Genomic DNA, 27,772 nt, shown 5'->3' on the forward strand with positions numbered 1-27,772 from the left:
GAACCCGGGAGGTGGAGGTTGCAGTGAGCCAAGATCACGCCACTGCACTCCAGCCTGAGAGACAGAGTGAGACTCCGTCTCAAAAAAAAAAAAAAAAAAGAAAGAAAGAATTAACTACCAAGACATGCGACAAGAGGGATGAATCTCAAAAACAGTATGCTAAGTGAAAAATAGACATTTTGTACAATTCCATTTATATGAAATTTCCAGAAAATGCAAATCTTGAAACAGAAAGCACATCAGTGGCTGTCTGAGACTGAGAGTAGGAACAAGGATTGACCTCAAATGAACACCAGGTTTCTTTTTAGGGTGATGAAAACATGTTCTGGCCGGGTGTGGCTCACGCCTGTAATCGCAACACTTTGGGAGGCTGAGGTGGGCAGATTGCCTGAGATCAGGACTTTGGGACCAGTCTGGCCAACATGGTGAAACCCTGTCTCTACTAAAAATACAAAAAATTTAGCTGGGCGTGGTGGCGTGCACCTGTAATCCCAGCTACTCGGGAGGCTGAGGCAGAGGAATTGCTTGAACCGGGGGGGAGAGATTGCAGTGAGCCAAGATTGCGCCACTGCACTCCAGCCTGGGTGACAGAGCAAGACTTCATCTAAAAAAAAAAAGTTCTAAAACTAGATTGTGAGAATATTTACACAATTCTGTAAATTTACTAAAAAAACATTGAGTTGAGGCCTGGTGCTGTAGCACATGCTTGTAAGTCCCAGCTACTCGGGAAGCTGAGGTGGGAGAATACTTTGAGCCCAGGAGTTCAGGAGTTCAAGTCCAGCCTGGACAACACAGCAAGACCCCTAATCTTAAAAAAAAATTTTTTAGACCAGGTGTGGTGGCTCACACCTGTAATCCCAGCACTTTGGGAGGCAGAGGAGGGTGGATCACTTAAGGCCAGGCGTTAGAGACCAGCCTGGCCCACATGGCAAAACCCCATCTCTACTAAAAATAGTGATGTCTACCTATAATCCCAGCTACTCAGGAGGCTGAGGCACGAGAATCACTTGAACCTGGGAGGTGGAGGTTGCGCTGAGCCGAGATCATGCCACTGCACTACAGCCTAGGCAACAGAGCAAGACCCTGCCTCAAAAAAAAAAGTTAAATCATTGAACTCTTACATGAGTGAATTTTAGTGTGTAAATCATACCTCAATAAAGCTGTTGCAGAAAAAGAAAATCCATCCCTACCACTCACAAGCTGCTACCTACAGCAGATTACTATCCTAAGCCTCAATTTTGCCATCTGAAAAAAACAGATAAAACAGAGTTAATAATACCTCACCAGGTTCTTGCTAATTCTTTAGTAACACAGAGGAACCTTTTAGCCCTTCTTTTTTTGTCTTATAGCTTAAACCATGCTGCAGGAAATTTATCAATCCAAGATAAAAGAGCTGAAATCCAAGAACCCCCACCCCCCGACTTTTTTGTTTGTTTGTTTTGTTTTGTTTTTGTTTTGACACAGGATCTTGCTCTGTCACCCAGCCTGGAGTGCATTGGTGCCATCACAGCTCACTGCAGCCTCAAACTCCTGGAGCCCCTCACTTTAAAACAAAAACAGAAACACTGTATTACCAATGCTCTTACTAAAACAGACTATGAAAATTCTAAATTCTAATTCTAACATAAAAAGGTGATTTCTAATAAAAATAATACACGTGATAAGAAAACATTATAATTTAATTGAAAGTTGTTTATTAATTTGTGGTATATAAATAATTAAAATCTTAAAATTTTAAATTTGTTTAAATATTAACAAATTTATGAAATATACAAATATTTACATATTTATGAAATATACAAATACTTATTTGCTTAATCTTCCCCTGCCATTAATTTGAACATTTCTCCTCTGTATAACATTGACGAATATGCAAATTTTCCTTCCTATACAAATTCTTCCAGTTTCCTAATGAGTCTAGAAGCAGTCCCAGTATCTTAAGATGTGAGGAGAATTAAACCAACTGTAACAACAACTACAGTTAGCCAGTCAGAAGGACAGGATCCTTATCCCTAAGGTGCCAAGGTTGTTGTCATAGTAATACCACTGTGATTTATTCTCCTTTCCCCTTTCAGTTTGAAAATACTCACAGAAAAAAAAGGGGGGTGGGGGGGACAAAAAGTTATGTGGGTAAATATAAAAAATCATTACTCTGATAAAATATATCCTAATCTTCTCAAATGTCTTTTGCTACCTCCTCTTTATGCTTTTCGTGGTCATAGAAACTGAAACTATTCCATTACCACCAACAAAGAATGATTTCCTATTATTCTGCAGCTCATCCATGTTCTATACGTCTTAAAAATGCTCTTGCTGATAGGAGATAAGGTAATACTCAAAGGGAATCAACATACAGAAAAAGAGGAAACTGAGAAACATAAAGAAAAGCTACATTTGCTCTAAAAACCTCAGTAAATGCTCTAAAACCAAAAATAAAAAAATTTAACTGTAAGACATATGCAGAAATATACAAATAACTGTAAATATAAAAGTCACAGAATAAGAAAACATTTGAAAAATGCCACTGCTCTTGTGACTGTCATTAAACTGGGCAGAGGAAGAGACTCTCTGGCTTCTTTTTATTCTTCGTCCAGAGAGAAGCCATTCCATTCCTTAAAGACTACCTATATAAAAGCACATCTACTTTTCTCTATTTCTAACATTTGAAGACCTTCATTGAGGCCACAATCAGAAGGGAAAGTAAAAATCTTAAGATCCAGTGAAACCTAAGCTATAATAAAGGTTAAGATGGCATTTCAGAGAGTCAAAAATCCAGAATGGCAACATGGTAGCCTGTAACTGGGAAAAAGGCACAAGAGCTTTACATGAGAGTTAACATAGCAGGCCTGATGCTACAATCTTTAGAAGGACCTGTTTGTAAGACTGGTCCTTGGTTAGCATCTGTGAACTTGGTTTTTAGAATATTACTTATGTTGATAAGGCTGTTTTACCCACTTGGGACACTGAATTCTGCTATACCAGCTTGCTGAGATTGTCTGTAAACAGTGTGATTACATACAGTAAACACTTTCCTTCTGAGAGCCTGGAATTTTGGTAGCTGTGGCTAGCTACACAGGCAGAATGCCTACATGATCAGTCCCCAATAAAAATCCTGGATTTTGAATGTTAAAGCATCCTTCCTTGGGCAGAAATACTATGTACTTTCTATGCAGCCCACCTCTACAGAAGGGAGAACAGTAGACACCTGTAACTGGATTCTAGAGCACACAACCTAGATCCCTCACATGAGCAGTTCACAATAGGGTTCAAACTCCTATGACAACCTAATGCTGCCACTGATCTCACAGGAGGCGGAACTCAGGTGGTAATGCTCGCTGGCCCACCGTTCACGTCCTGTTGCACGGTCCAGTTCCTAACAGGCCACGGACCAGTTGGGGACCCCTGCTCTAGGGAATCGCCAAATGTGAGGGTGGTCGTGAAAGTTTCAAACAGGTGTTAAAGACAAAGTGATAGAAAAGAATCATAACTGCAGTTTTAGAAAGTCCTATAAGGAAGAACTCTCATCTTTTTCTCTTGATCAAATTCACTTTCAGACCAAAGAGACATGCATATAGAATTTAAGCAGAATACTGTGATTCATGTAAGAAAAAATAAACTACAGAGATCCAGAAAACAGGCGGGGCGCAGTGGCTCATGCCTGTAATCCCAGCACTTTGGGAGGCCAAGGTGGGCAGAGTCCTTGAGCCCAGGAGTTCAAGAAAAGCCTGGGCAACATGGCGAAACCCCATCTCCACAAAAAATACAAAAATTGGCCAGGGGTGGGGGTGCACACTTGTAGTCCCAGCTATTTGGAAGGCTGAGGTGGGAGGATCACTTGAGCCTGGGAGGTGGAGGCTGTGATGGAGGCAAAGAACTGGGGAAAGACGTAGAGGATAGGGGAAGAAGAAGGGTAAGCTAGCTGTCAATGACTTAAATTAACATTTAAGTCATTATAAATCTTTACTGTTTGATCAGTTAAATGAATGCAATGAGATTTCCAAAATTAATTTTTAAATCTTTCCAAATTTCCATTTAAATAGGCATGATGATAAGAAAGTTTTTCTAAGAAAGGGCATACTTCAGGTACTAGAGAGCCATTCTAAACTCTATTTTTAAAACCCAAACATTTGAAGCTACTACGAAGCAACACAATCTTATAAACTGGCCAAGTTTGCTGTCAGAATCATAGAGAAATTCCTGTATGTTTTTAAAAACAAGTCAACATTTCCATACCCTACATTCTCTTAAACTTACACTCATTTCTGGCTTTACCATTTCTGATAATGGCAATATTATGAGGCCTTGAACTTCATATTCTCTTCAATTCATCTTAACTGTCTCACATAGGAACATTTCTATCTGCATAGAATCCTGTGTAGAATCCTCATGATTCTAACCCTTAAATATCTCCCACATCTGTTCAGTTTGTTACCCCACCTGTCACTGCCTTGGTCCAAAGCCCCCATGATTTTTTTACTACACTGTTTCTATTTATTTCTTCCAACGCCAATCCATCCTTCATATTGCCATCACACCATCAAGGAGAGCTATTCTTTTTTTCTTTTTTTTTTTTTTTTTTTGAGACGGAGTCTCACTCACACTGTCGCCTGGGCTGGAGTGCAATGGCGCGATCTCGGGCACTGCAACCTCTGCCTCCTGGGTTCACACAATTCTCCTGCCTCAGCCTCCCGAGCAGCTGGGATACAGGCAAACACCCACACTCGGCTAATTTTTTTGTATCTTTAGTACAGATGGGGTTTTACTATGTTGGCCAGACTTGTCTCGAACTCCTGACCTCGTGATCCACCCGCCTCAGCCTCCCAAAGTGCTAGGATTACCGGCGTGAGCCACCGCACCCGGCCAAGGAGTGCTATTCTTTTTTTTTTTTTTCAGAGAGAGTCTCGCCCTGTCGCCCAGGCTGGAGTGCAATGGCGCAATCTTGGCTCACTGCAACCTCCGCCTCCCAACTTCAAGCGATTCTCCTTTCTCAACCTCCCAAGTAGCTTGGATTACAGGCACATGCCACCAAGCCCGGCTAATTTTTTGTATCTTCAGTAGAAATGGGGTTTCACCATGTTGGTCAGGATGGTCTTGAACTCCTGACCTCGTGATCTGCCCGCCTTGGCCTCCCAAAGTGCTGGGATTACAGGTGTGAGACACCGCACCCGGCCTAGGAGTGCTACTCTTCTTCAGTCCCAATCATCACTCCTTCCTTTGCTAAGAACTTTTATTAGCTCTGTACCAGTCATAGAATAAAATACAAGTATTTTACAACAGCATTCAATTCCCTCCATAATCTGGTTCCAATCTATTTTCCAATTCTCTAATTCTGCCCCTCTTACACTATATCTCTATAAGTCAGCTACTCAAATGCCTTCAGCCCCAGGTTCGTGTTACATATGGGTGAAAAGGTAGACAAGGTGTAAGATAATAGGGAATGGTAGGACCAATATCTAGCTATAAATATCTGTATAAAAAATTTTTTTTCTAACTATGCAACCCAGACAAAAAACATCTACAAACAGATCTCAGTTACCAGCCAAGCCTTTTACAACTCCTGCAAGTTAAGCCAAATAGTTTCCTGCTATTAAAAATAAGCCCTGGGCTTTCCTACTACTAAATACTTTGTATGTACATAACTCCCTTTCTCATTAAAACCTTATGCCTAATCCCATGAAAATTGTAGGCACCTTCAAAATCCATTCAAATGCCACCCCCTTAATGAAGCCTTTTCTGTGCTTCCCTAAGTCAACTATTACCTCTTTCCTCCCAAATCCCTACTCTCTGCTCCTGTAACTCTTTAATTATACTTAGTACATTTTGAATTATAATCATTTATATTCATTTCTTATCTCTTCTACCAGGCTACAAGATGAGAAAACAAATAGGGTGTTTCCTTATTTTTGTATTCTCCATCCTTAAACATAGATTAGTACAATTAGGTACATCTATTATATTTGAAAAATTCAGTTTAACCAAAATTTTAAAAATCTTAAAATGTTGACAGTAAATGTTATCTTAAAAACAACCCAATTTTTATAAAACATAACTAGTAAGTCCGGGCACAGTGGCTCACACCTGTAATCCCAGCACTTCAGGAGGCTGAGGCAGGCAGATCACTTGAGCCCAGGAGTTCAAGACCAGCCTGGGCAACATGGCGAAACCCCCTCTACAAAAAATACAAAAATTAGCCAGGTGTGGTGTTGTGCACCTGTGTTCCCAGCCTTCTGGGATGCTGAGGTAGGAAGATCACTCGAGCACAGGAGGTGGAGGTTGTGGTGAGCCGAGATCACACCACTGCACTCCAGCATGAGCAAGACTGTGTCTTTAAAAAAAAAAGAAAACACACACACATACACACAACCAGTACAACTAGCAAAACAGAAAAGGTGAAAAATTACCATTTGGGAGCCAAAATGAGTTTCATTAACCTATTTATTTACTCCCATATCTAAAATGCATTATTCTTAATCTGTGGTTAAGAGAGACATCAGAAAAGAGTCTCTTATTCTGTGTATTCTTCAGAAGGAGGTAAAGTCAAATGGTAAAAAGAATTCTTTTTACAACCACCACAAAATAGCAAATTTTGAATAGTGAAATTAGAGCTATAAACTGGTATAATTCCTTTACATGGTACTTGGGTCATTCAATAGTCCATTTAGAGGACTTTTCTTTAAAAAAATGAAAGAAGCTCAGATTTGTAAATGTCTACCTTTTTTTCCTAAACATTCTTGACCCTTGACCCTCTCTTCCTAACTCCAGTCCTACCCACACAGTGCTTAAAGTGACTGTCTACAGAAGGCACTGAATCTTCCTTAAGAATGAAAACAGGTAGTGACATAAACAGGTGCCAGTTAAGATTTCAGGAAACTTCAGACTTCCTCCCATATGGTGAGAGTAAAAAAAAAAAATGAAAGAGATTTCCAGTTTCTAATCTAACATGTAAAGATTTTAGAAGGTATTACTCTTATACTAACAGGAAAAAAAAAGGTGAATTAAAAACCAATAACTCTTATCAGATCTATCTGAGAATTGAGGTGACAGAGCAAACCAATGCCCCAAAAACTGGAAGTATGGACAGAATCAGAGAATCTTAAACCACCCTTGGAGCTAGCAGGAATACTTAAAGGGTAATGAACTAATTGCTGGAGACTAAATGTGGACTACCCTGAGAGATACAAACTCCTGAGAGCCAAGGGATCAAGCTGTAGAAGGCTTTGTGAAAGTTTTACTTCCAAGGGCCCCAACGAATACCTGCTTCACTGAGTATTCTGTTCTCTTTACAAAAATGCCTAACTGCAAGAGAAACTATTTTACCAGAGCCTAACAAAATTGGGCCTTATAAGAGTTTAACAGACTTGGCCGGGTGTGGTGGCTCACGCTTGTAATCCCAGCACTTTGGGAGGCTGAGGCGGGCGGATCATGAGGTCAGGAGATCGAGACCACGGTGAAACCCTGTCTCTACTAAAAATACAAAAAAAAAATTAGCCAGGCGTGGTGGCGGGCGCCTGTAGTCCCAGCTACTCGGAGAGGCTGAGGCAGGAGAATGGGGTGAACCCGGGAGGCGGAGCTTGCAGTGAGCCGAGATTGCGCCACTGCACTCCAGCCTGGGCGACAGAGCGAGACTCTGTCTCAAAAAAAAAAAAAAAAAAAAAAAGAGTTTAACAGACTTGGAGTAAAAGTAATACCCAAATCCAGCCCCCTCAAGCCTTCTTGTCTGACCTAAAGTGGGGGAAAATCTGAGAAGAACTTGTTAAGTCACAGACCAGTGGCACAGGCTCACCAAAAGAATTACAACTGATCAAAGAATTATAGAATGTGTCTCCTCTCCTCATCTTACCACTACATCAACAGGGCACCTGTGTAATAACAGGGGAAAGTAACTGAAAGAAATGCAGGACTCGGACCTCATCTAACAAGTCTCTTAACAAATTGGGTGTAGGAGGAACATACTTCAACATGATAAAGACCACATATGACAAATCCACAGCTCATATCACAATGAAAAGGGAAAAACTGAAAGCCTTTCCACTAAGATCTGGAACAAGATAAGGATGCCCACTTTCACCACTTCTATTCAACATAGTACTGGAAGACCTAGCCAGAGCAATTAGTCAAGAGAAGAAATAAAGGGCATCCAAATGTAAAGGAAAAAGTCAAATTATCCTTGTTTGCAGATGACATGGTCTTACATTTAGAAAAAACTGAAGTCTCCACCAAAAACCCTAAGATCTGATAAACAAAATCAGTAAAGCTGCAGGATACAAAATCAACATAGAAAAATCAGTAGCATTTCTATATACAAACAGCAATCAAACTGAAAAAGAAATCAAGAAAGCAATCCCATTTACAATAACTACCAAAAACAAAACAAAATACCTAGGAATAAATTTAACCAAAGAAGTGTAAGAGCTATACCAGGAAAATTTTGAAACACTGATGAAAGGAATTGAAGAGGACATAAAAAACTGGATAGATATCCCATGTTCATGGATTGGAAGAATTAATATTGTTTAAATGTCCATACTACCCAACACAATTTAAATATTTAATGAAACAGCTATCAAAATACCAATGACATTCTTCAAAGAAATTTTTTTAAATCCTAAAATTTATAAAAGGTATAACACATATAAAATGGGAATAGCAGAAGGAGAGGAAGAAATACAGTAATTACTGAGAAGTTTCCAAAATTAATGACAGACACCAAACCACAAATCCAGGAAGCTCAGAGAACTCCAAGAAGGATAAATACCAAGAAATTGACACTTAGGTATATTATATTAAAACTGCAAAAAACCAAAGACAAACAAAAGATCTTGAATGAAACCAGAGGACAAAAACACTTTACCGACAGAGAAACATGGATAAAAATGATAAGAAACATAAAAATGATAAGAATTATGTAAGATTTCTCTTCAGAAACCATGCAAGAAGTGATAAAATAAAGTGCTGATAGCAAAAGAAAAAAACCCACTAATTTTGAATTCTATATCCAGGAAAAATTTCTTTCAAAATTAAAGAAGAAATAAAGCTTTTGTTAGTCTAACAAAAACTGAGGGAGTTTGTCAATTTAGACATTAGATCTGCCTTGCAAGAAATGTTAAAAGAAGTCCTTCAGAGAAGAATAAGGATATAGGTCAGAAAACTGTATCTACATAAAGTAAGCAAGTACATTAGAGAAAGAACAAATGAGGGTAAAATAAAATATTTTATTTCATTTTTTTCTTATTCTTAATTGATCTAACAAATAATTTGTTCAAATTAATAAAAGCAGCAATGTATTTGGTGATTATAGCTTATGGATAAGTGAAACAAACAACAGTAATGTCATAAGGGACAGGAGGGAGAAATTAGGAAGACCCTCAGATGATGCTTCTACTACCCATGAAGCAGTATAGTGTTATTTGAAAGTTGTTAGCCGGGTGCGCCGGGCGTGGTGGCTCAAGCCTGTAATCCCAGCACTTTGGGAGGCCGAGGCGGGCGGATCACGAGGTCAGGAGATCGAGACCATCCTGGCTAACACGGTGAAACCCCGTCTCTACTAAAAATACAAAAAATTAGCCGGGCGTGGTGGCGGGCGCCTGTAGTCCCAGCTACTCGGGAGGCTGAGGCAGGAGAATGGCGTGAACCCGGGAGGCGGAGCTTGCAGTGAGCCGAGATCGCGCCACTGCACTCCAGCCTGGAGGACAGAGAAAGACTCCGTCTAAAAAAAAAAAAAAGAAAGTTGTTAGCCGGGTGCAATGGCTCCTGCCTGTAATCCTGTACTTTGGGAGGACAAGACAGGAGGATCACTTGAGCCCATGAGTTGAAGACCAGCCTGGGCAGGGTAGTGAGACCCTGTCTCTACAAGAAATTTAAAAATTAGCCAGGCATGGTGGTGCATGTCTGTAGTCCCAGCTACTCGAGAGGCTGAAGTGGGAGGATCCCTTCAGCCCAGGAGGTGGAAGTGGCAGTAAGCCAAGATTGTGCACCCCTGTACTCCAGCCTAAATAAGAGTAAGAGCCTGTCTCAAAAAAATAAAAAATAAAGTAAGTTGTAAATTAGTTGTAAATGTATGCTGCAAACTCCATGGCAAAAACTAAAAGACAGTAATAAAAACAATATAAACATATATATGTATAAATGGTATGTTGAGAGGAAAAAATAGTCACAATTAAAACCAGAGAAGGCAGGAAAAAAGTGGAAGACAAAAAAAAGGGGGGAGAAGAATGGCAATGATTAGAAAAGGATAATAAGTAAGGTAGATATTAATTAAATACAGCAACAATCCTTCAGGAGGTGGAATGGATAAGCAAACTATGGTACATCCACAAAATGAAACATAAAATGAAATACTATTCAGTGATAAAGAGAAGTTACCAAGCTCTAAAAAGACATGGAGGAATCTTGAAGGTATATTGTTAAATGAAAGCCAATTTGAAAGGCTATATACTGCATGATTCCCAACTGTAGGACATTCAAGAAAAGGCAAATCTATTGAGACAGTAAACTGATCAGTGGTTACTAGGCACTCAGGGAGAGGGGAGAAGAAGGCAATGAATAGGTGAAGCACTGATTTTTAGGGCACTGAAACCATTCTGTATGGTATTATAACAACAGAGACATAATAGGCATTTGGTAAAAACCGTAAGACTATCCAACACAAAGAGTGAATCCTAATTAAACTATGGACTTTAGTTAATATAATAATGTATCGATATTGGTTCATCAGTTGTAACAAATGTACCATACTAATTCAAGATGTTAAGAACAGGAAAAACTGCTTAGGTAGGAGTAGTATTTAATGCCATATAAAAGCATCTAATGTAGCATTCTCACTTAGGGAACTCAAAAATATCATCAATATGGATAAACATAACAGATGAACATAACTAGACCTTCCAGGCTGAAGTAATTCTCCCACCTCAGCCTCCCAAGTAGCTGGGACCACAGGTCTGTGCCACCTCATCCAGTTATTTTTTTTTACTTTTTGGAGAAAGGGGACTCACTTTGTTGCCCAGGCTGGTCTCGAACTCCTGGGTTCAAGAAATCCTCCTGCCTTAGCCTCCCAAAGTGCTGGGATTACAGGCCTCATGAGCAACCACGCCCAGCCTAATGCTATTAATTTTGGAAGATACTAATTTTTTCTACATGATTTCTATATATCCTAACTGAATCTTAATTGAACCTCCCTCAACAGCAATTATAAAAAGCAATTATAGGCTGGGAGCGGTGGGTCACACCTATAATCCTAGCACTTTGGGAGGCCGAGGGCAGGTGGATCACTTGAGGTCAGAAGTTCAAGACCAGCCTGGCCAACAGGGTGAAACCCTGTCTCTACTAAAAATACAAAAAAATTAGCTGGCGTGGTGGTGGGCACCTGTAACCCCAGCTACTTAGGAGGCTGAGGCAGGAGAATCGCTTGAACCTGGGAGGTGGGGGTTGCAGCAGGCCAAGGTTGTGCCATGCCATTGCACTCTAGCCTGGGCAACAGAGCAAGACTCCGCCTCAAGAAAAAAAAGAATTACAAAAATTAGCTGGGCACGGTGGCACGTGCCTGTAATCCCAGCCACTCAGGAGGCTGAGGCAGGAAAATCACCTGAACCCAGGAGGCGGAGGTTGCAGTGAGCTGAGATCATGCCATTGCACTCCAGCCTGGGGGACAAGAATGAAACTCTGTCTCAAAAAAAAAAAAAAAAAAGCAATTATAATAGTAAAATTTATTATGCATTTCAATATTAAAGATAGTATATGGTGACATACAACAGAAAGTAATCATAAGAAAAACAATTTTTTAATATATGCAAAAAAACACAACAAAGTGCATAAGATTTAATCTCTTATTTATATATTTTAACTCAAACATAAACATGTGTATGTATAAATTTTACATACATACACAAACTTACATATGCAAAAATATATGTTAGTGTATGCATAAAAACCTTTACTGGCAGTAAACACTGGCTGAGTAGAACCAGAATCTTCCACCATTCATTTTGTACTTCTTGATTCTATTTACATTTTCTAACCATGCACGTATATTTTTTTATGTCAGTAGAGTTAACTGAGCAATGAGATTTTAAGTCATTTTATGTTTTCTCCTTTAGACTACTATTTTTTTAAAAAGCTCTAATGAATACAATTTTTAAATCTATTAAAAACATGCGGCCAGGCATGGTGGCTCATGCCTCTAATCCCAGCACTTTGGGAGGCCAAGGCAGGCAGATCATGAGGTCAAGAGATGGAGACCATGCTGGCCAACATGGTCTACTAAAAATACAAAAATTAGCTGGGCATGGTGACAGGTGCCTGTAATCCCAACTACTCGGGAGGCTGAGGCAGGAGAACCACTTGAACCCAGGAGGCGGAGGATATAGTGAGCCATGATTGTGCCGCTGCATTCCAGCCTGGTGACAGAGCAAGACTCCGTCTCAAAAAAAAAAAAAAAAAAAAAAAAAAAGGCAGAAATTTAAATAATACCTTAGACATCTATTTTTTAAAAAATACAAAATGTGGTTTATAATACTGAAAAATGGGGGGAAGCCTAAAAGCTAAATGGTCAAGAACCGATTAAAGCATTATAAGGATCTTTACTAGAAAGTCTCATGTATAGCCTATAAACTGGAGTAAAAAAATGACAGGGAAATACGTTTATGACAAGAAAAGCAGTTTAAAAAAAAGAGTATTTGTAGCCAAAGATGATTAAGAGTTTTTTTTGTTTTTTTTTTGAAAATTAAAAAGATGTAACTTTTTTTTAAAAAAAAAGAACATTTGATCCATTTTTTGGAAAAATAAAGTATTGAAAATGGCAAGACAGTTATTAATTCATTCAACAATCAATTACTGAAATCTTTTTGTGTACCAGGTACTGTGCTATGCATAGCAGATACAGTAAAGACTAGCTGCTCCAGGCAGAAAACATTATGGAACTACCATGGAAGGGACACAGACTTATATACAAATAATCCCTCAACTATTTAACCACAGTTTCTACAAATCCAATCATCAAAAATTCTTCCCACCTCTCAATGCTCAATGTCACTCCTCCCATCACAAATAGCATCCGTAGATCCCTCTCCTTGAATTTAGCCTTATGATGCGGTCTGACCAGTAGAATGAAGCATAAGTGATGCTGTGCCAGTTCTAGACTTCAATATTAAGAGGGAGGCATAAGTGATGCTGTGCCAGTTCTAGACTTCAATATTAAGAGGGTTGGAAATTGCTACTTTTGCTCAATTGCTATCCTGCTAGAGAGGATTCACCGTGAAGAGAGAAGTCCTGAAGGGTGAGTGTCAAACAGGCAGAGAGAGATGAGAACCAAGATGAAAACTGATGTGCCTCAAGAAGACAACCAGCACCACGGCCCCAGAGAGGAAGCTAGGGCCTCTTGGAGTCTTTAGCCTAAGTCAAACTGCCTCAACTGGCAGCAGATGAAACAGAGACAAATTATCTCCACTGACCCTACCAAATTTCCAAACTATAGAATCGTAAGTGAAAAAAATACACATTTATGGGACCTAAAAATCAAAACAATTGAATTCACAGCCGTGGAGAGTAGAAGGATGATTACCAGAGGCTGGGAAGAATAGTGGAGGGCTAGAGGGTAGGTGGGGATGGTTAATGGATACAAAACGAGTAAGAACTAGTATTTGGTAGCACAACAGGGTGACTATAGTCAATGACTCAATTGTACATTTTTAAGTAACTAAAAGAATATAATTGGATTGTCTGGAACACTAAGGATAAATGTTTGAAGTGATTAATATCCCATTCTCCATGATGTGACTATTTTACACTGCATGACTGTATCAAAACTTCTCATGTACCCCATATATACACCATGCACCCACAAAAATTAAAAAATTTGTTTTTAATTATTTTTAAAAAAAGTAAAAAATGCACACATTGAGGTGATTTGTTATGCTGCAATAGGTAACTAAGATATTACTTGGGAGGCTGAAGCAAGAAGCTCACTTGAGACCAGGAGGTCAAGATCAGCCTGAGGAATAAAGTAAGACCCCGTCTCTTAAAAAAAAAGTTTTTAAAATTAGCCAGATATGGTAGTACGTACCTGTAGTGCCACTACTCTGAAAGCTGAGGTAGGAAGATCCCTTGAGCCTAGGAGTTCAAGGCTACAGTGAGTTATAATTGTGTCACTGCACTCCAGCCTGGGTGACAGAATGAGACCCTGTCTCTTTTAAAAAAAAAAAAAAAGAGGCCAAGCACAGTGGTTCATGCCTGTAATCCCATTGCTTTGGGAGGCTGAGGTGGGAAGACTGCTTGAGACCAGGAGGCAGAGGCTACAGTGAGCCATGATCATGCCACTGCACTCCAGCCTGGGCAACAGAGCTGAGACTCTTTCCCCCCACACCCCCTCTCCAAAAAAAGAGGAACCACACTCAAGGAGCCTCATTCACATCCTAACTTGATGGAGATCATAAGATAATAGATTTTGAGCCTAGGGTCACAGCAAATAAGATTTCTGAACGTCCTGGGAGGGCTGGGTGTATATGACATGTTAAAGAGACATGAATTGTCCACCAGAGGAAGAACTGTAGTAGACTATCAGCAAAGACGGCTGTCAACAGTTTCTCTTATTCCTGTACACGCACGCTACTCCTCCCATCAAGAGGAGCAATATATTGCTCTTTTCCTTAAATCTTGGCTGACACAGTGATCTTATTTGCTTCAAAAAACACAATTCACTGGAAATGTGCTATGTAGTTTCCAGCCTAGGGCATAATAGGCCTAGAAACTTCTGGTTTTACACTCTTGATCCAAAAACAGAAGCCGGGGGGGTGGGGGCGGGGAAGAAGAAGAAGAAGTCTAAGCTATTCTTCTAGAGAGTAGCAAAAAAAAAAAAAAAAGTCCTACTTGAAGAACAAACAGGTCAGCTGGAGAAGAAATAAGGGGTCTCAACAGACAGCCAGCACTAAGGCCCAAGACACAGGAGTGATGCTATCTGAGATACTGTAGCCCCATTTGAGCCACCTCAGTCAGTGTCTTGTGGACCGGAGCAAGGCGTTCTCTGCCCCAATTCCTGGCCCCCAAATTTTAGGCAATAAACAACTGTGATTTTAAGTCACAGTTTAAATCTAAGTTTTACTAAGTTACTTTTACTTAGTAAAAGATAACTAATATAGGTAATTTTAAGTAAGAGTTTTGTTACTTAGTAATAAATAACTGACAGGTAATGAGTCCAACTAATGCTACAAAGAAAAGACACTAAGTACTATCTAAGGGTCAATATTAGGGATCCTAATGTAATGTGGCAGTAGTTCATTTGATACTATTTAAAAGGGGGAATTATAAATAGGAATTTGGTTTGCTGGCTTTAAGTTTCTATTTTCCTAAATGTTCCACAATATACATGTTTTACTTTTAAAATAACAATAAAAATGTTATTTTGTTATAACCTCCTTGAGGATATTGTTGTCAGTTTATTGGTCTTACTGTTTTTTGGGTTTGTTTGTTTGTTTGAGACAGGGTCTCACTCTGTCACCTAGGCTGGAGTACAGTGCCATAATCTCAGCTCACTGCCGTCTCAACCACCCAGGCTCAAGCAATCATCCCACTTCAGCCTCCCAAGTAGCTGGGACAACAAGCACCCGACACTACACACCGCTAATTTTTCTATTTTTAGTAGAGATGGAGTTTTGCCACATTGCCCAGGCTAGTCTTGAACTTCTGGGCTCAAGCCATCTGCCCACCTCAGCCTCCCAAAGTGCTGGAATTACAGACAAGCGCCACTACACCCACAGTATTAGTATTTATTAAGTCTAAATTATATTTTCTCATGGCAAAATATGCAAACATCTCAGTGAATAAAAATATTCAATTATCTTTTCCAGTTGAAGAAGAGAAAAGTTCTGATTACAACAACAATTCAAGAAGTAATATATATGGTTTCACATTTCTGAAGAATTAGGATGTATTAAAAACCCTAAAATTATATTGCTTATAATGTAGTATCACACTGATTTTTTGAAAATTCTTCAGATTTATATAATTCCTCATGGTTATCATTGTGAGCAGAAGCAGATAAAAGATTGAGAAAAGTAAATACTTTGAATACAGAATTAGAGTGGAAATAATCCAAAAAGACTGCAATAATGAGCTAAACAAGAAAAACTAAACAGCAATAATTGAGAAGACATACATATTTAGGGTTAAAAAGAAATAACCACACAAAAGTCTGAGAACAGAAAAAATCCATCTGAATATTATGAAAAGGCCTTGGGGCTTTGGCTGATCACAAGTACATTAGCCAACAGTAAGCTACATCAACATAAAAAATACAATGTTATCTTAGACTTTATTAGTACATTTAATTAATATTTACCAAGAGCCTACAGAGCATCATGTACTTTACTAAGAAAATATAATGAACAAATCCAGAAGGAATCATCTTACTATACTTAGAACTGCCAAACTAAATATGAAATATTAAGTCCATATATAGGAAATGGTTTTAAAAATTAGAGAAACCTACAAGACCTCCTAATCCAAATGTTTCACTAAAAGAAAACCCTTGAAATAATTTTTTTATTTTATCAAAATACATTAATAACTACTATGTGCTGGACACTGTGCTAGGCGGTGGGGTATACAGTAGAGAACAAAATATATATTGTCCCTGTCCTCATTCGGCTCACAGTACAGTGAGTACCCCATCACAGGAAGACCTTTAGCAGGTACCACATAACAGTCTGTCAAGCATACCATAAAAGAGATTCATGTACCTTGCACAAGGTTGAAATAAATGACCTCCAACATTAAATACAAGCCTAAAATTTTACGATTAATTATAGCATTGTACCATAAAAGAATGTAATTATTATTCTGAGATAAAGAAATGTCGAATGAATAAAATACAAGCAAAGCAAGATATATACATACCCACATACACTCACATACCCATGGGTTTTTTAATACTTCCACCTAATAAAACAATCATGTCAATTCGTATGTTCAGCCTTCATAGGCAAACTATTCAAAACCAACAATCCACCTTGAGACATTCTTGTCTCAATTTTTTATCTCATATCTTAATCTCCTTACCCTGATAATTATTAGGATTTACTAGTTTTAAATTACCAAAGAAATTAATGTCTATGTTTTCCTGGGGATTTCTTGTATCAATCAATATACCTTTCCATGGCTTTAGCTGTATAAGGCAAATGCATTTCAATACTGTGTTCATCTTCATCTGTCTGCAGAGACATGCGTTCAAACATTCCTGTCTTCCATAGTTCTCCGTAAACTAAAGAGATTTCAAAATACAGTAAAATAAATATATTAATGTATATCCTCATCCTGTGAGATTCCACTGAGTAATACAAAACTACATGCTTTTTGGCAAGAGACAGAAACACCATATAATATTCTCATTTTTATTAAAACAAAACAAAACAATAGAAAGAAAGGAAAGGAAGGAGGGAGAGTAAGGAGAAAGAGAAAAAAAACAGAACTAGTTTTTATGTAACAGGTAAAACAGTAATACATGTAAAGACTTACTCATCATTTGCATATGTTACATAGTTATATAAAAAATGATAATTTAAATTCTTCATCAGTTCCTTTCATTATTTCTAAAATCACCTTCGGTCTAGGCTTTTCCTAGACTTTAATCAGTACATGCTAGCAAGAACATAATTAGAATTCCTACTGAAATATGGAAAAACCACTAGTCTATTTAACTCATGAGGTCAAAAGCATATAGTTTCTGAGTTTTGTTTTTTTAATAGAATGTGTGGTATTATTTCACACCTCAGGTTTCTGCCATACCAAGAAGAGAAAATTCTCACTAATGCTATTTTCCTGAATATTCAAAATTAAGCTTGTATGAGAGATCAAAATATAAATTCGCCACAATACCATCCCAACTTAAAAAGACCTAGTAATTCAGGCCTTTCTGATGAACTGTGCTTAAAAGTGAATATTGTAGAACAAGAAAAAGATAAAAGTTAACATGTAAAAAATATATGTAAGAATATTTTTAGCATAGAATAGAACCAATTTTGTAATTAGATCCTTAAATGGGTTTACCTGTACCAAAGAAAGAAATAAATGGTTGTATGACCTCTTTTCTTGAAAAAATTCTCTATTTCTTCACTGGCAAGCTACCCAAAATTAAAATTTTCTGAATGCCCCAACAAGGTTTTAAAAGTAAAATGTGTTCCCTAAAACCCTCTCAGGAAGTAAGGTTAGAAATACTCATTTCATTAATAAGATGCATTAACAAATTGCTAATATTCTGTGATATCTAAACCCTCAAATTATGAAAACTTATGCCAAAAATAATCTTGCAAATGGACTCTTTTATTATTTTATTTATTTTTATATTTATTTATTTATTTTTGGAGACAGGGCTTCACCCTGTCACCCAGGCGAGGCTGGAGTACAGCAAAATGATTTCAGCTCACTGAAACCTCTACCTCCTGAGCTCAAGCCATCCTCCTACCTCACTGCCCTACGCCCTCCCCCCAACCTACAGCTACATGCCACCACGCCCAGCAGATTTTTGTATTTTTTTGTACAGACGGGGTTTTGCCACATTGCTCAGACTGGTCTCAAACTCCTGAGCTCAAGCAGTCTGCCCATCTCAGCCTCTCAAAGTGCTGGGATTTCAGACACGAACCACCACACTAGGCCTCGACTCTTTTATTCTATACAAGAAATTTTTGTAAAATTCTTTGAAACAATAGCACCCCTAACATACTTAAAAAATATAATTTGAGGCCAGGTGCAGTGGCTCACACTGATAATCCCAGCACTTTGGGAGGCCAAGACAGGAGAATTGCTTGAGACCAGGAGTTCAAGATCAGCCTGGGCAACATAGCAAGACCCTACTTCTACAAAAAAATATATTTTTTTTAATTAATTGGGTGTGGTGATGTGTGCCTGCAGTCCTAGCTACTTGGGAGGCTGAGGTAGGAGGATCACTTGAGCCCAGGAGTTTGAGGCTGCAGTGAACTATAATCATGCCACTGCACTCCAGCCTGGGCAACAGAGACTCCATCTCTAAAAACAAAAAAATATATATATATATGGGTCAGGGTGTGTGTGTGTGTGTTTATATATATATATACACACATATGGGCGCGTGTGTACATATATATGCATATGTACACATGCACATGCACACACACATACACGTGTGTGTGTGGGCATGCGTGTGTGTGTGTGAATAATTTGACTAACTGAAAGGACATATACCCAGATCATGAAGGTGGTTACTTCTGGGAAGGTAAATTGGGTTCAGGATGAGTGAGAAATTCTGAATAAATTGTGGATGTTAAGTACATCAGTTAATTTCTTATACTACTCTTTATACTGTTCTATATTTTTAAAATTACTCCCCCTACCAAAAGAAAAAATACCTTTATAAAATCAAAAAGTTTTTACTTCATACATCTATTATGTAAGAACTACTAAATAAAAATATGACTCTGGACTCCTATGGAAAAAAATAAATCAACCAAAATTGTAGGCATGTTTAAAACTAAAATATATTTATCATTTATATAGCACCTTTCTTTCAGAGTTTCATAATTAAAGGCTCATTTTTTCCCATAAAAATCATTTGAAATAAAATAAAGATATTATCAGCATTATCTATTTACAGTGAGAAAAGTGGCATTACATGGAAGTAAATTAACACACCCAAAATCTTTTGTGAAATTGGTATGGGTATTAATTTTTTGTCTCCTGGTACACTGAGTACATGGCATTTTTCTGAATATTAATGTAACCACTACAATCTGCACACTGGCGGATCTGACAGATTTCTGTAGCTAGCTGAAAAACACTAGTTGCCTTTTAGGGATATGGAAGAGTTTCTTTTTTTTGCTGTTTTATGCAGATTAGTTATAACAAATTTTATTTTAAATATTGAGATATTACTTATGATATTCATAAGTTTTTAAATTAATTTACAAGTCCTGTTAAAAGAACATTGGCTATTTGAAAGCTACAATATTTCTATATACTTACTCTTTTGGTCAATACGAAGGTCATACAGAGGTGTCCTATATATATCCACACTGGAAAGTGCACATCGAGAGAGGGGCACATGATGAGAAGGCCCGAGGATGAAAATTCTCCGGCTAGGAGATACACAACAAAAAAACACGGAACAATTGCACTTCTACACAAACCTTATTAAATACAAGAGAAAAAAAGTAATTCTTACAAATCACTTGTTTTCCTTATTAATTACCAACTGTTAATGGCTGAACTGTGTTCCCCTCCAAAATTCACATGTTGAAGAACCAATCCCCAGTAGCACAGACTGTAGTGCTATTTAGAGATAAGGTCTTCAAAGAGGCGATTAAGTTCAAATGAGGCCATTAGGATCGGGACCTAATCCAATGAGTCTGGTGTCCTTATAAGAAAAAGAGGCACCAGAAGTATGCCTGCACAGAGATATGATCATGTCAGGAGGGGCAACAAGAGGGCGGTCATCTACAACAGGACGAGGAGAAAGGCCTCAGGAAAAACCAACCCTGACAGAAACTTGATACTGAATTTCAAGCTTCCAGAATTGTTAAAAAATAAATTTGTGTTGTTTAAACCACCTAATCTGTGGTATTTTGTTATGACAGCCCTAGCAAACTAATACACCTAATAATAACTTGCTCCTCAGTTAAGTTCAATTCCTTATTTCTTTGTTGGATGGCCTTTAAGAGAATCATATTCAATACTTGGAAATACCAGCTATCAATTAATACAGTAAACCAACCCACTACGCATAAAATAATCTCTGTATTCTCAATGACAAGGATACAACAGGTATTCAGAAGCTGTATTTTATTAAATGGATTTTATGCATTTAAGCTATTAAAATTTCAAAATTCTAACACATTCTAAAATAACCTTCTAAGATCCACCATGATTTTAATAAAAATACATAATAGCATAAAATTCTAAATAGCTATACAAAATATCCATTATGAAAAAGCATTCTGATAAAGCTGTTTCCATATTTCTTCCATGGTAGGGTGAAAAAGGCATCTTGTTGAAAAGAATTCTATATAATAAGCTTTCTCTATTCCCATTCAAGTAGAAGTCATTCTCAAAAACAAAGAAACTAGATTATGTGTTATTTGCACTGTAGTCTAAAGAAAAGAACTGAGCTAAAGTGTAGCTTAAATCTTTACAATCTCTTTATGTTGACATCAAGAGTAATGTTAATTTCCTCTCATTCTACCAAATATCCAAACCTGTCCTACAATCTGAATTCCAAAACTCAGTTTTCTCTGTTCTCCAATATTCATATGAACCAACCTTCCCACATCACATACAAAACCTACAGACTCATAAAGCCAAAACTATGAGAAGAAAATATATGATATGCTATGTAGCTAGAAAAGTATTACTGATTGCTCAATTAATGAACAAAAGCTGAGAGATGCGCTAGTTCTTTTCTATCAAAAATTTGCAGGCCAGGGAATGTGTGCTTTAGCAATGTATTTACTCTCATAAAATTCTATTACAGCTAAGAAAATTAACCAATTATTGGTTATATGTTACTTCATAAGTTGCAGGGAGGAGATAAAGCTGTGGATATTAAGTTGTTCTGCTATGAAAAAAAAAAAGAAAGTTGTGGATAAGTGATTCTCAGTTTAGAGTCCCAAAACCTCCTTAAGACAGCACACACAGCAAACACAAGACTTCATCCACAGGCCATTTCTGGTCAGAAACAGATTATCCTTTTCTTTAACTTTTAAGTTCAAGGGTACCTGTACGGGTTTGTAATATAGGTAAATTACATGTTGCCAAGGTTTGGTGTACAGATTATTTGGACACCCAGGTAATAAACCTAGTATTCCATAAGTAGTTTTTTTATCCTCATCCTCCTCCCACCTTCTACCCTCCAGTAGGTCTCAGTGTCTGTTGTTCCCTTCTTTATGTCCGTATGTACTCAATATTAAGCTTCTACTTGTGAGAACATGCAGTATTTGGTTTTCTGTTCCTATGGGAGTTTGCTTAGGATAATGGCCTCTAGCTCAATGTTGCTGCAAATGATATGATCTCATTCTTTTATAGAGCTGTGTAATATTACATAGTGTACATATGTACCACATTTTCTTTATCTAGTCTACCACTGATAGGCATTTATATTGATTCCATGTCTTTACTATTGTGAACAGTGCTGCAGTGAACACATGTGTGCATATGTCTTTATGGCAGAACAATTTACATTCCTTCAGGTACCTACCCAATAATGGGACTGCCGGGCCCAGAGTTACTTCTGTTTTAAGTTCTTTGAGAAATCGCCACACTGTTTTCCACAATGATTGAATCAATTTACACTCCTACCAATAACGTATAAACATTTATTTTTCTCCACAACCTTGCCAGCATCTGTTAATTTTTGACTTTTCAATAACCGCCACTCTGACTATTATCAGATGGTATCTCACTGTGGTTTTGATTTGCATCTCTCTAGTGATTAGTGATCATGAGAATTTTTTCATATGCTTGTTGGCCACGTATGTATCTTCTTTTGAAAAGTGTTCATGTCCTTTGCCCTCTTTTTAACTGGATTGTTTCTTGCTCGTTAATTTAAGTTCCTTATAGATGACAGACTCTTTTTACCTCTCTTCCTTCAATATGTAATTATTAGCACTGCTAATCCTCACTTCTTGTCATCACCTCTATCATCAATTCAAGAACCATTTCAAAAAAAAAAGTCAAATCTATAGATTTCTAAATGAAGAAAAACTAAAAGATAGCACTCTGGTCATCTATCTTAATAGCACATAAATAACATGACACTTTTTTTTAAATTAAAGGCTAATGTGGGCTATAGATAATGGTAACTCAGAAATGTTTAGGTAACCTGACTAGGGCCAGGTAGTATATGAACCAAGAATCAAATAATGAGAAAGGGCATTTTTCTGATTGAGGAAAATATGAAAAGACAGAGAGAAAGGATATTTAACATCAGAGCACTCCTGGAAAATCTGAAACACACAGTCAAAATATGAAGTGATTTTTAAAATATCAATCTGAATTCAAGACATACATAAATTTCCTAAGTAAGTGTAATAAAGTTCTAACAATAGCCAAAAGATACACTGCTCCAGAAATAAACACCAGAGGTCTGCTGGAAGCCTAATTAACTCTTCTGATACCTGACTACTTTCTTTGTTTGCCTTTTTGTCTGCCCCAATCTAGATGAAGGAAAAAGAGCCCCACCAATCTGAATTAACCAATTGTGTACTCTACAGATTCTTTCTGGTTTGGTAGAAAACTCGCCAATAGCCAAATCAAGTTCTGTATTTTATTAAAAGAAATAATAAGAAAAAAAGGTTTAAGTCCCCTCAGTATAAAACCCTTAAAAGCAATATATCTAAAAACAAAACCAGAAAAAGCTAAATGTCATTGAAAGGAAAGTAAAATGGGGCATTTAAACCAGCAGTAATCTCAAAATGGGTCTCCTTGTTAGCTAAATGCTAACAAAAGAAAATGAATAGTGTACATTAAAGTTCATGCATTTTCTTTGTTAGGATGCTAGCTAGATCCGTAAACACTAAGGCCACATGAATATTTTGAAGAGAAATAAATAATAGAGGCATTAGAAGCAATGCCACTTTCTCTCCCTTTATTTGACTGCAAGGTGCTTTGTCTTTAAAGGCGTAACTTTTCAATATTAGCACATCATCGTTGATACACAAGGAAAAAAAAAAAACCTTTAACATGGAAAAAATGGGGGGAGGAGCAAGATCAGTAGGCATTCTCTTAGAAATAAATTGTACTTCATATATAATAGCTATAATAGAGAATTCACATTTGCAACGATGGTCTGTGCACCCAATGTATAAGCTGCCTGAGTGTGTACCCTCATGACTGTTTATTCAGCTACTCAGTCCAAATAATGGAACATAAGTAATTTTGTAAAGGTGTTTCACAGGAAGTTAAGACATTTTAACCAAAGAATAAAATGTCATCTGGCCCCAAAAAGCATTCCTTTTTGCTCTCTTTTTCTGTCCTGCAAGGCTTGCTGAAAAATATGTATCAAAATCAAGTTACTACTACCTAAGTACATCCTGAATTCTGAGTTTTTAGAGTTTTAATAATAGTCAACTACCAATATGGAAAAGAACTAAAATGTATCATTTTTAAAATTCCTTAAACAGTCAAAGTCATTTTCTGGAAACATAGATCATATCACTTTCCTTGCTTAAAGCCTTTCATGGCATTTCATGGTCACAGGATAAAATCTAGAATCCTTAAAATGGGCTCTACACTCTTAAATGCACTAGCAAACTAGCTATTACTCTTGCCCACCTTGATCATAATACTTGATGTATACTGGTCTTCTTGCAGTTCCTTGATAACACCAACAACTTTGCCTACTTCAAACTTTTCACCCATGCTATTGTTCCCCTTTGCTTGGCTAGCCTGGCTTAAAAAATGTGTTCCTCGGTTGGGTGCAGTGGCTCACACCTGAAATCCCAGCACTTTGGGAGGCTGAAGCAGACAGATCACGAGGTCAGGAGATAGAGACCATCCTGGCTAACATGGTGAAACCCCATCTCTACTAAAAATACAAAAAATTAGCCAGGCGTGGTGGCACGTGCCTGTAATCCCAGCTACTCAGGAGGCTGAGGTAGGAGAATCGTTCGAACCCGGGAGGCAGAGGTTGCAGTGAGCTGAGATTGCGCCACTGCACTCCAGCCTGGGCGACAGAGCAAGACCCCATCTCAAAAAAAAAAAAAAAAAATCTGTTCCCGGAGATACTTTCCCCAATACCTTTCCCACAATTTAAATCAAGTTACCCTCTTAAGGTCTACCACAATAGTTCTCAAACTGTGAACTCTGGATTCCTGGTTTTCCTCAGGACCCTATGCAGTAGTCCATAAAATTAAAACTATTTTCATAAGAATGCAAGGAAGTTATTTACTTTTTTCATTTGCACTTATGGTGCAAAGGTGAGGGGAGCATAAAACCACTGGCCCATTAGAACAAAGATCAAAGCAGTATAATCAACATGCACTAGTAGTCCTATTTTTTAACCTTACTCACACTAAGTTTAAAAGGGAGTTCCTAATTTCATTAAATCTTGACTCTTGAGTAGGTATCTTTTTAATATTCTATATGGCAAAATGCATTCAATCTGTGGTGATAAAACATTTCTGCTGCATATGGAAGTATGTCTCAGGAAAAAGCAGTTGTGTAGTTTTTTTTTTTTTTTTGAGACGGAGTCTCGCTCTTTCCCCCAGGCTGGAGTGCAGTGGCGCGATCTCGGCTCACTGCAAGCTCCGCCTCCCGGGTTCACGCCATTCTCCTGCCTCAGCCTCCCGAGTAGCTGGGACTACAGGCGCCCGCCACCGCGCCCGGCTAATTTTTTTTTTTGTATTTTTAGTAGAGACGGGGTTTTCACCGTGTTAGCCAGGATGGTCTCGATCTCCTGACCTCGTGATCTGCCCGTCTCGGCCTCCCAAAGTGCTGGGATTACAGGCGTGAGCCACCGCGCCCGGCCAGTTGTGTAGTTTTGAGTTGTAAGCTGAACCAGACATTTTCCTCATGGAACAAAATTTTTACTTCAAAAGACAACTGTAGATAAATTATGGCTATTCCAATTTAGGTAGCTGGCAAAAGATTTCCCCAAAGTGAATGGAAGTCAGGCACGGTGGTTCATGCCTGTAATCTCAGCACTTTGGGAGGCTGAGGTGGGAGGACAGCTTGAGGCCAGGAGTTCAAGACCAGCCTGAGCAACATAGTGAGACCACATCTCTACAAAAATAATTTTTTAAAAAATAGCCAGGCATGCTGGCACAGGCCGGCAGTCCTAGCTACTCAGAAGGCTGGAACAGGAGGATCACTTGAGCCTGGGAATTCAAGGCTGCGTGAGCTATGATCATGCCACTGACTCCAGCCTGGGTGACAGAGCGAGATCCTGTCTCAAAAGGGGAAAAAAAAACCAAACAGAATCTAGTACTTTAAAGAAAATAATATACTTGTTGTCAATGATAAAATTGAGGTTTTCAATTGAAAATTACACTTTCATAAAACTTTTATCACTGTAAGCTTGATAGCCTCCAAAGAATTAATGATTTTTTCTGATAAAATACATGGTGACATTAAGAAATGTGATTTTTTGCCAGGCACAGTGGCTCACGCATGTAATCCCAGCACTTTGGGAGGCCGAGGCGGGTGGATCACCTGAGGTCAGCAGTTTGAGACCAGTATGGCCAACATGGTGAAACCGTCTCTACTAAAAATACAAAAATTAGCAGGGCCTGGTGGTGTATGCGTGTAATCCCACCTACTCGGGAGACTGAGGCAGGAGAATCCCTTGAACCCAGGAGGTGGAGGTTGCAGTGAGCTGAGATCGTGCCACTGCACTCCAGCTGGGCGACAAGCACGAAACTCTGCCTCAAAAAAAAAGAAAAATAAACAAAACAAAAGAAAACAAAAAGTGATTTTTTAGTATCATATAATGAAATACCAGCATTGAAAATATCTGCATAACCCAATAAAAATTTTCCAAATGCTCCACACATGATGTTACAAAATCATGCAAGGGTAAAAGATCCATTCAAACTGTAAAATAGACAATGAATTTATACAAAGTACAAAAATTCGGCTGGTTGCGGTGGCTCACATCTGTAATCCCCGCACTTTGGGAGGCCGAGGCAGGTCGATCACAAGGTCAAGAGATCGAGACCATCCTGGCCAACACGGTGAAACCCTAAAAATTCAAAAATTAGCTGGGCGTGGTGGCGTGCGCCTGTAGTCCCAGCTACTCGCGACTAAGGCAGGAGAATCACTTGAATCTGGGAGGTGGAGGTTGCAGTGAGCTGAGATAGCGCCACTGCACTCCAGCCTGGTGACAGAGCGAGACTTTGTCTCAAAAAAAAAAAAGTACAAAAATTCATTGATAGTAACTTCAGATTTCGCATTATAACTAACCTTTAAGAAACTACCATTTGTTGAGTTTTGGTGTAGTATTAAAGAAAAATATCCACAATTATCTGAAAAGGTAATTACACTACTCCTCTTCCTTTTCTAACTACATATCTGTGTGAAGTTTCTTCATATACGTCAACTAAAACAAATGATCACAACAGGGTGAATGTATAACCAGATATGAAAACATAGTTGTCTTTTATTAAGCCAAACATTGAAAGGAGATTTAATAACTAGTAAAAATGTAAGACATTTTTATATTTTGTAAAAAAAAAAAAAAAAGTAAAGCAATGCCACTTTTCCCACTATCTTCTATTAGAAAATGTACTTATTTCTCATTTTTAAAAATGTTATTTTTATTAACCTCTAATTTGTTTACTTTTTTAAATAATTTTTTAAGTATCTCATTTTAATTTTGAATGCATTCAACAAAGGTAGATGTGGTCTACATTTGGTGTCCTTAATTAGTTAAGGGTTCCTGAAACCAAGAAGTTTGAGAACCACTGTATTTCACTTTCAGCTTTTTAATTAAATTTTTAGCTTTTTAGATAGCTATATTCATTATCATATGCTTAGTATCTGTCTCACCTACCAATTTAGCAGCACAGGGCTAAAACCATGTCTGTTTTATTAATCACTGTGTCTCTAGCACTACCACAATATCTGGATCATAGCAGTCACTTAATAAACTTTTAAAATAAATATGCTTTAATTTATTCATCCATTTCTCTTGGAAAGCAACACCTGAAAACCTTTGCTACCAATTCTTCACAAAACAGGCAAGTTTGTTTGTAAATAATCTTCGTTATCACCTCAAAAGCTGCCTCTCACACTCCCCATGAAGTTATCAGCCCTAATAGTTACT

At 38.0% G+C, this 27,772-nt stretch overlaps 1 protein-coding gene across 3 annotated transcripts in view; it reads right to left on the minus strand.

Moving 5' to 3' along the window:
- Positions 1–27,772, minus strand: part of MEMO1 (mediator of cell motility 1) — a 145,992-nt gene that overhangs the window by 34,129 nt on the left and 84,091 nt on the right. For all 3 annotated transcript variants that reach the window (XM_032172620.2, XM_032172622.2, XM_058427036.1), the window contains 2 exons: positions 19,981–20,093; positions 17,137–17,248 (listed from right to left, as the gene is read on the minus strand). In XM_032172620.2, coding sequence (XP_032028511.1) covers positions 17,137–17,248; positions 19,981–20,093 — 225 coding nt within the window. The remainder of the gene's footprint in view (positions 1–17,136; positions 17,249–19,980; positions 20,094–27,772) is intronic.

Source organism: Hylobates moloch, unplaced genomic scaffold, assembly GCF_009828535.3.
Source record: "Hylobates moloch isolate HMO894 unplaced genomic scaffold, HMol_V3 SCAFFOLD_13, whole genome shotgun sequence".
NCBI classification, from domain to species: domain Eukaryota; kingdom Metazoa; phylum Chordata; class Mammalia; order Primates; family Hylobatidae; genus Hylobates; species Hylobates moloch.